Source organism: Myotis davidii, unplaced genomic scaffold (genome assembly GCF_000327345.1).
Source record: "Myotis davidii unplaced genomic scaffold, ASM32734v1 scaffold269, whole genome shotgun sequence".
Lineage (NCBI taxonomy): Eukaryota > Metazoa > Chordata > Mammalia > Chiroptera > Vespertilionidae > Myotis > Myotis davidii.
This window is the reverse complement of record NW_006383008.1, coordinates 1385820-1395169: the sequence shown is the minus strand read 5'-3', so window position 1 is coordinate 1395169 and position 9350 is coordinate 1385820. Positions and strand designations below refer to the sequence as shown.

General features: G+C 37.6%; 1 protein-coding gene across 5 annotated transcripts in view; it reads right to left on the bottom strand.

Moving 5' to 3' along the window:
* MMS22L (MMS22 like, DNA repair protein) overlaps nucleotides 1-9350 on the bottom strand; it is a 107673-nt gene that overhangs the window by 73447 nt on the left and 24876 nt on the right. For 4 of the 5 annotated variants that reach the window (XM_015557696.1, XM_006778234.2, XM_015557697.1 and 1 more), the window contains 3 exons: nucleotides 6999-7061; nucleotides 4390-4509; nucleotides 912-1138 (listed from right to left, as the gene is read on the bottom strand). In XM_015557696.1, coding sequence (XP_015413182.1) covers nucleotides 912-1138; nucleotides 4390-4509; nucleotides 6999-7061 — 410 coding nt within the window. The remainder of the gene's footprint in view (nucleotides 1-911; nucleotides 1139-4389; nucleotides 4510-6998; nucleotides 7062-9350) is intronic. The other variant, XM_015557695.1, reaches the window with a different exon arrangement.

Here is a 9350-nt window from a genome sequence, read left to right as displayed (position 1 = left end):
GTGCACAAATAGGGCCCGAAAAAGGGCTAGGAGGCAAAGGAAATAGAACACGGGAAGACAAAAATCATACCCATGTAACAAGCAAAAGTCTAAAAAAAGAGTATATGAAATATGACCAAAAGTTTATTTTACCACAGCAGAAAGTAAAAATGGGCACACTCCCCGAAAGAAAACATTAGTTATTTGGTTCTACTATGCTCTGGTTAGTTTTCATTCAAGAATGCATGGTTTTGGGACACAAAAGAACACAGAATTTTGAGACAGAATCTATTACTTGCAAATGTACGATTTGGAGATGGTTTTTATTTCTGTATGCAATGTGTTTTTAATAAACCAAGCAATAATTTATATAATAACATTATAATTAATTCTGGTAAAAAAACAAAATTCCCCGAAAGAAAACATTAGTTATTTGGTTCTACTATGCTCTGGTTAGTTTTCATTCAAGAATGCAGGGTTTTGGGACACAAAAGAACACAGAATTTTGAGACAGAATCTATTACTTGCAAATGTACGATTTGGAGATGGTTTTTATTTCTGTATGCAATGTGTTTTTAATAAACCAAGCAATAATTTATATAATAACATTATAATTAATTCTGGTAAGAAAAAACAAAAACAACAGCTCTCTAACATCCTTGCATTTAGTATATGAAATTTCAATTTTTAGGACTGATGAGATAAATAAGAAAGTAAAATCCTCCACGAGTTATAGATATTATTATCTTGTTCCTTACTATAAAACATTGGCAGGCTCAAAGAGCTCCGTATTTTGCTGTCCTACATTAAGAAACACATTTTAAGTGTGTGAACCATAAAGACCTCCAAGCAAAAGTTAACTTAAAAAATACAAACAGTAACACTTCTCCGAAGATTTAAGTGAACATGATAAAGAAAAATATGGTACACACCTTCCTTTGACTTGTTTCCAAGGATGAGGACTATTGTTCTTCATGGCTTTCTTAACGACTTTTGCCAAAATGCAAAGGAAGATGGTATAACTACTTCTGGATTTACAAAGGTCGTAATCTTGTTTATCACAACAGCAGGTCTTCACCATTTCTAGCATAGACAAGGGTGACTTAATAATATTTGTAAGGCCTTTCAAAGGAAGCCAAGAAATACTGAAAGAACTATTCTAAAAGCCAAAAAAGAAAACAAATATTAAGTCTCTGAGTAAATCAAAATGGAAAGCTGCAAATCCCAATGAGCTCAGTAAACATCTGACTCATCTTAATCACAAAAATTACACAGCCATTACCACATATTCCCCCAAAATAAAAATTCCATGAAAGCACAGAATATGAAGGGATATTCAAATTCCTGGATTATCCCCCAAAATGTCTTTAACAGTTGGTTTGTAAAAGTGAGGATTCAAACAGGATCCATACATTGCATTTGGTTGATGTAAAGCTCTTTTATTCTGTAAGTTTCCCAATCTTTGGTCATACAATTTATTTTTATATCCAATCATTTACTGTGTAGAATTGCCTATATTCTAAGCTTAGCCACTTGTATCTCCCTAGTGTCATTTAATGTATTTTTTTATCCCCTATCTTTTCCGTGAATCGGTGGCTGTATCTAGAAGACTGATTAGATCACGTAGAAATTTTTAAGAATCTTTCACTGGTAATAGTGGGTACTTCCTATTGCAGTTAGTAAAAAGGCACATAAGCTCTGACTATTCTTGTTGATGCTAAGACTGAGCATACTGTCAGCCTGATCTGTCCACTATAGTGATCCCCACCAGCCCTTTAATTAAGTTTCAGCAGCCATTGATGACCAATGCCCAGATGCTCTATTTCATCAGATGGACAAAATAGTGATTTATTAATTCTATCACTCTTTCTGAATTAGCTCATCAGGAATTTGGTTACTTTAAAATATAGTTTAGCTCTGGCTGGTTTGGCTCAGTGGATACAGTGTTGGCCTGCGGAATGAAGGGTCCTGGGGTTCAATTCCAGTGAAGGGCATGGTTCAATCCCCAGTGGGGGTTGTGCAGGAGGCAGCCGATCAATGATTCTTTCATTATTGATGTTTCTATCTCTCTATCCTTCTCTCTTCCTCTATGAAATCAATAAAAATATATTTAAAAATATGTGTGTGTGTGTACACACACTAGTAAAACAGTGCACGAAATTCATGCACAGGGGTGAGGGGGTAAGGAGTGGGGCCAGACCCTTCAGCCCGACCTGAAACCTCTGTCATGTTCAGGGACCCCGGCCGCTCCAGACTTAGGCGCAGGCCTACAGGCTTGGGGTGGCCTGGCTCCCGAGGCCCCATTTTATCAAGAGAACAAAGTCGGCGTTAGTTACGGCCCTCACCGAACCCAATACAGTGCATCTGTGCATACAACTGCCTCGTTCATGTGCCTGCTTCGCCCTTCTGAATTACTAACATCTTAAGGACATAGCTCTGTCTTATCCTGCTTCACCTTCAGTGCCTGGCCTGGTGCCAGGGACCTGAGAGGATTTGCTGAGTGAGTAAGGAGTGAGTGAATGAGTGAATAAATGAGCGAGTAAGTGAATGAGCAAGCAGCTACGGGGCAGGAACTTCTGCCGCAGAAGTTCCCGGCCCACTCCCAGCTGCCTGACGCCCACACCGGGAAGTTCCTGTCCCGCTCCCAGCGGCCTGGCGCCACTCTCCCGGCTGCATAGTTCCCACCCTGCTCCCAGCAGTGGCCCGGCACCCCTCTCCCGGCTGCTTGGTTCCGGCCCTACTCCCAGCGACCCAGGCCCCCAGCCACTCCTTCAGCAAAGGCCAGGGCAGGAGGGAATCTTGGCTTCCTCCATCGCAGGGGCAACCAAGCCTCCTGCTTGCTCCAGCTCTGTGACTGCCGGCCACAAACTGAGTTGGGTTAATTTGCATACAGTCGCTGATTGGCTGGTGGGGCATGGCTTGGGCGTAGCGAAGGTATGGTCAATTTGCATGTTTGTCTTTTATTAGATAGGATATATATATATATGTATTGGACTTTCCTCTATTTACAGTTTTCAGAACGAGGGTTTTTTTTTTCCTTCTCCAGAATGTTTTAAAGCATCATAAAGTTAAGGGTTTAAACATATTTGATGTTTTAATCCATAGCAGTCATATTTCTTTCATACGCCCAAATTTACCCAGCATTGGGCAAAGAGAGCACCTTCAAGCTGGCTCCTGTGTGCTTTTGACATGACTCCAGTTTACTTTGATACCTTTCCCTTTTGGTTTTGACAAAATACTAAACTAGACTCACCTTTTACAAATTCTGCCTCAGAACTAGATTCAATCATTCATCATGCTTCAGAGAAAGGTATTTTTCTCTCATTTTTATTAAGTTCCATTATGTACAACCCAAAGTTTTAATTTACTTGTAAATATTCCATTTCCATTTTCTGTCTTGAGTGAGGGGTTCACTATTTATTTATACAGAAAACCAAACATTCCAAATCTTCTCTCCACACATTACAGGTAACTAAATCCTCTAAGTCTATCTTTCAAATTTTTATCTTCAAAATTTATCCTCTCCTTTCTAAATCAATTATCTGCATTTTAGGTCTCTTACTGCATTATTTGCGTACACTACTACACTGGACTACTAACTTATCTGCACCTAATTCATTCACACCATTTTTCAGAAAAACTCTCAAACACATTCTTAGTATGCCACATTCTTGCTTTCTATCTCCCAAATAAATCACAATTCAACTGGATGTTATCTTCATACTCTAGCCCCTGACTACCGTCTCTGTAATGTCCTTATTTCCTGTCTCTCTCCATGGTCATCTCAGACCCAGCACTCAGAACTCTTAAACCTGGTATAAACAGGTATTTTTTTCATGTCTCTATACATTTGTTCATATTTTCTTTTTGCCTAGATGCACTTTTACTTCCGTATTTGGAAAATGCCACTCATTCCCTAGGCCAAGTTTAAAATTATGACTTCATAAAGTCTTCCAAAAGTCCATATGCTGGATCAGATACTCCCTTTTCTGGAGTTCCACGGTATTATCAATTTTATCCACAATATATCTGTCCAAATAGCGTATAGGTTACTCAAATGTCAAGATTGCATCTTAGTCAGGACAGCGTTAATTGTTCAATGTGTTGCAAGCAATCCAGTCATTAAAAAATACTTATAAATAAGGATTTAAAAAAAAAATCTTTCTGGTATAATTTCAGCTACTTTGCTTACTGTCACTCTTAAGAGAAGAGACACCAAATGCTCTGTTCCCTTAGGACAATGCTCTAGACAATGTTTGTGAAAGATATTCTTGAGCTATTCTAATCTACTTTGAAAAATTAACTTTTTAAGAAAAATCTATAACTATTCACAATTAAGCCATAAAAATATTCCTCAAATATCATGAAAAAATTCTGCAAATTCCTGGTACAAATTCATAGTTTACTCACCAGGTTCTTACTATAATATTCCCACAGAATGTTGACAATTTTAATGTTTGGCTCCCAGAAATCACAAAGTGTCAAACAACAGTGCAGATACATTCGTAATTGCTCTTCTAGTATACCATCCTAAAAAATAAACTTAAATTGTGAAGAAGTAAATGGACTATAGCAACATATTATCATCACATGATATTGCTTTAAGTAACCTGCTTCTAAAAAGAATATGAATACATATCACCAAATCATACCTACTTTTATCTTCAGACCAGAAAGTCTAAGTCAGCAAGGTATATGCCTAAAAATGCTTTAGAGACTATTAATATATTCAGCTTAATGAAAATTATATAACTCAATTTGACTTTTAACTCAATTACTGAAAAACTAGAGGTCCGATGGACGAAAATTTGTGTAAGAGTAGGCCTTCCTTCCCCTGGCTGCAGGCACCAGCTTTGCTCCAGCACCTGGGACCTGTGCTTCCCTCTGGTGGCCAGCAGGCAGCCGGGACCTGGGCAGCTTCTCTCTGGCCCCAGCTTCATCCAGAAGAATGGCCAGAAGGATGTCTGGTCTAATTAGCATATTACCCTTTTATTATTATAGATTACAATAGCTGTTTCATGATTGAATGGTGTAGGAAACTCAGAGATTGGAAAAGAAACCCAAACCAGAAAGAGGTAACAAAAATGATTTAATAATTAAGATGTATACAAATCCTAAGATCATACTTAAGTACTAGGTCAAATTCTTTTTAAAAACTGTTTTTATTGATTTTTAGAGAGAGAGGGAGGGAGAGAAACACTGATGAGAGAGAAACATCGATCAACTGCCTCCTGCACGCCCCCTACTGGGGATCAAGCCTGCAGCCTGGGCATGTGCCCTAACAGGGAATCAAATCCCTTACCACTTGGTTTATGGGTTGATGCTCAACCATTGAGCCACATCAGTCAGGCTAGGTCAAATTCTTTATAAGAATATAAGAATTGCTCTTTAAAAAAATTTTTTTTAAATTGATTGCAGAGAGGAAGGGAGAGGGAGAAACATAAATGATGAGAGAGAATCTTTGATTGGCTGCCTCCTCCACACCCCTACTGGGGATTGAGCCTGCAACCCCAGCATGTGCCCTGACCTGGAATGGAACCGTGACCTGGTTCATAGGTCAATGCTCAATCAGTGAGCCACCTTGGCCAGGCTAAGAATTGCTCGTTTAAAAACCAGAGGATTGGCAGAGTACATATGTTTTAACTTTTAGGAAGTGCAGCAGGAGAAAGAACTCTCCTGCTGTCCCTGAAGAGTATAGGTATATCAATCTGTATCCATATGAACCTATACAGCCTTTTAAGGAATGCTGTCAGAGCTGAAAGTAAGCTTATGAGATTCCTAAGCTATTATAAGGCATTAAGATCGGATTAACAGCTTTTGTAAATAGTAATGACCATTTTCAGTGATTCCCTATATTCTTGAAGTAAAAAATACATGCAAAATACTTTGAGTTAATAAGTCAGTATATTCTTAAAAACAACAACGAATAAAGTCAATTAAAATGACAGAAAAAATAAATATAAACAAGAACTTTTACAATAATTGGGATAATAGCTCTTTTGTTTCTGATACAACTGCAGTATGTAAAGGTCTTTGGATTTCTAAACTAGAAATCTTAGATCATACTTAGAAAATTTATAACTAAATGCACTTAACATGTTTCATCTAAAAATATTAAGAGTTAAGAGATAACAGGGAAAAGAAAATGTCAAGCTATTAAAATGATTCTCAAAGATATGGCTATAAAATAAATGTGTGTGCATATGTCTGTGTGTTGTGTGAGTGCTACGTATATAGCAATCTTTTACTACCACATTTCCTTTTTATTCTTCTTCAAGTTTTAACAATCTTTATTTTTAACAGAAAAGTATTTCCCAAATTTAAAAAATTATTTACTAAAAATTTTCCTTAAACTCTTACATAAATTATGTGACAAAACTGTATAGAACTACAATACAATATGTTTAAAGATGTGATGAACAGCACATTTAAAACTATTTTAAAAGGAGGTCAAATCTAACCTGTGGGCCATGAAGCACTACATTAACAGCTCTGCAGAAAGAAAAATGATAAGGTATGAAATGAAGGCTCAAAAACTAGGACCTTATCAGCTAGAGTATGATTCAGGCCTGTAAGACAAATTGCTCAGCAAGGCAAGTCCCCTTCCTGCTGTGATGAGAACAGAGCTGAATTTCCAATGTCACTGACTATCTCCCTCATCGTGTCTCCTAGACTTGGTATTATACAGTCGAGGAATGGCTTAGAGTTCTGAAGCATCTACTACATTTTTTCGAATACATTTTGTCAAAGTCACCAACTAGGATAATTAGCTTTGTACTTTAACTGGCAACTCAGGGTTAAAACTAAAAAACCTTCAAAGGATAGTCACTAATAGGAAATATTATATGTTGACTTCACTGATAAAGATTTATGATTTCTATCACAGGTTATTAGTAAATAAACTAAGTATGTTATTTTAATCATAAATAAGTTAAGTTTGCTTGGTTCTTACAAATAAATTCTGTAACAAAAAAATTTGGCAAAGCCCACAAATTGTCTCACTTTAAGTGAGTGCATACCTGAACATTGATGGACCTTTTCAGCAGTTCTTCTACAAAATTCCAATTTGATTCCATTTGTCTCTAGGAAGGGAGAAAATATTATTGTATCAAAATTACTGCTCATAATTATAAATTAAAATTTTGATATAGCAAGTTAAGCGTGAAGTACAAACATTCTAAAGACCTCACTACAACTTCCTGAATGTCTAAAATTACTTGGGCACAGTTGATTGAGACTCAGTAGAAAAATTTACAACTATCCCAATCCAATATAGTCCTTGTAAGTTGTTTCATTTATAAAATTATGTTTTAACAAATACTTAATTTTTGCTGCCAGATGTAATCTAACAGAAAAATAAAAAAAGCTTTTATTTATTTAATTTTTTTTGGAGTTTTTATTCCCTGAGTGTTGTTCCTTCCTTCTGGTACTTTACTCACCGGAGACTTTTTCCTTCATTTTATGCATAACAACCTCAAGACAGTCTACTCCAGTAAACAAGTAACTAAAAAATTTACACAGAAAATAAAGAAAAAATTTACATAGTACTATCTCTTATTTAGGTAATGCTCATTTACTAGAAACATCAACTATCTAAAAAACTCCCCAAAGTAAGGAAGAAAGCCAAAAAGAACTTTCTCAGAGCCAAAATATTTCACAATGGCTAGAAACTGAAAGTGACAAAACGTTTCCAAAAGAAAAGCCTGCAGACCTCTCACAGGATACTAAGTCCACTGACACTCACTCAGTGTGTACACTGCAACACTGATGCCAGGAGACTAGCATGTCTTGATTTCAAGGGGAGAGGAAAACAGAAACTCCACATTTGGTATTTCCTTGATCTCTGCATTATGTACCCTTGGCTAATTTTAATTTCAATCCTTTCTCTGTAACAAACTATAGCTGTGAGTATAATAGCATTCAGTAAGTTCTGTAAGTCCAAGTAAATGATGTAGTTGTGGGAATTCCTGAGCTTGCAGTTGGTGTCAGGAACGAGATCAGCCTTGAGGACTGTCCCCTAAAGCTTAGTAGTTGACCCTAAAAGTTTCTCAAAAAGGAGACCCTTTTGTTCTTTCAATACTACACATATATGTTGTTAGGGTCTTTACATTATTACTTTCTCAGAAAAATCTTACCCATTTCAAAGATAACACAATTAAGTCTCAGAAAGATCATATATGTACGAGTCAAATCCAAGTTGGTCTGGCCCCAGAGCCAGTGTTCCTTCCATTATACCAAGTTATCAGCAGCTGATTTTCTTTTACTAACAAGCCTTCCCTCAGCTCTGAGCAATTTACTTTTCTATCATTCTGTACTAAGAAAACAGTACCACTAATCCCAAATAGGCAAGAACATGATAGGGTTGATGTTTTTGCTTCATAATTTGAGTGTGAATGAGTATATTTCAATTATTCTGTTCTATCAAGGCATTTGAATCACATGAATTATAAAGGAGTGTAATTGTCCAAAGAATTTCAACTCTATGAATCAATATTGTGGTTACGTTCTAAAAAAATGAGCCATAACTCGGAGGAAAGAATGGTGACTGTATCATGCCAAAATCAAATCTGAGTAAGAGAATGTCTCAAAATACTGGTATTTCTTTCAACAGCAACAGCATTTTTTTTTTCTTTCTGTATACTAACTCCACTGAGGAAAAAACAAAAGTAGGGAGTCATGGATTTGGGACTGTGTTTTACATTTCTTACCCACTATCAAAACTAAACACCAGGAGAAACCAAGATGGCAACATAGGTAAACATATGAAATTGCTGCCTCGCACAACCACTTAAAAAATACAACTAGAAGACAAAACGGACATCATCCAGAACCACAGGAATATTGGCTGAGTGGAAATTCTACAACTAGAAGGAAAGAGAAAAGCACACTGAGACTCAGAGGAAGTGCGGAAGTAAAGTGCAGAGGTACAGAGGCGCACGAGGAAAGGGCTGACAACTGAGGATGCCGTTTTCTTTTTCAATCAGGAGGGAGACACAAGCTCCCGACTGCCCTGACTCCAGTTCCAGGCAAGTCTCTGGGGACCCAGACTCATAGAGGAAAAAACTGGACTGTGTGGCATCAGGTGGAACTCGAGGGCGGCTTTCTCTCAGAGGTGCTTGCAGCGGATTACCGGGACACTGAGACCCGGGACATCTTAGGGCAGGACTGAGGATCAGCCATAGCTGTTTGCTCAGCCCAGTTGATTCCTTGAGACCCCGCCCCACCCAAGCTGTGCACAGAGGCTTTTGCATATGAATGGCCTGGCCCTTTGCAATCTGAAAATTACCTAACAAACTGTAGCTGGACCAGACAGACCCAGAACTTCCAAGAGAAGGCCCAAGGCCCCACAGCAGTGTGCCTTGCTGCACAGC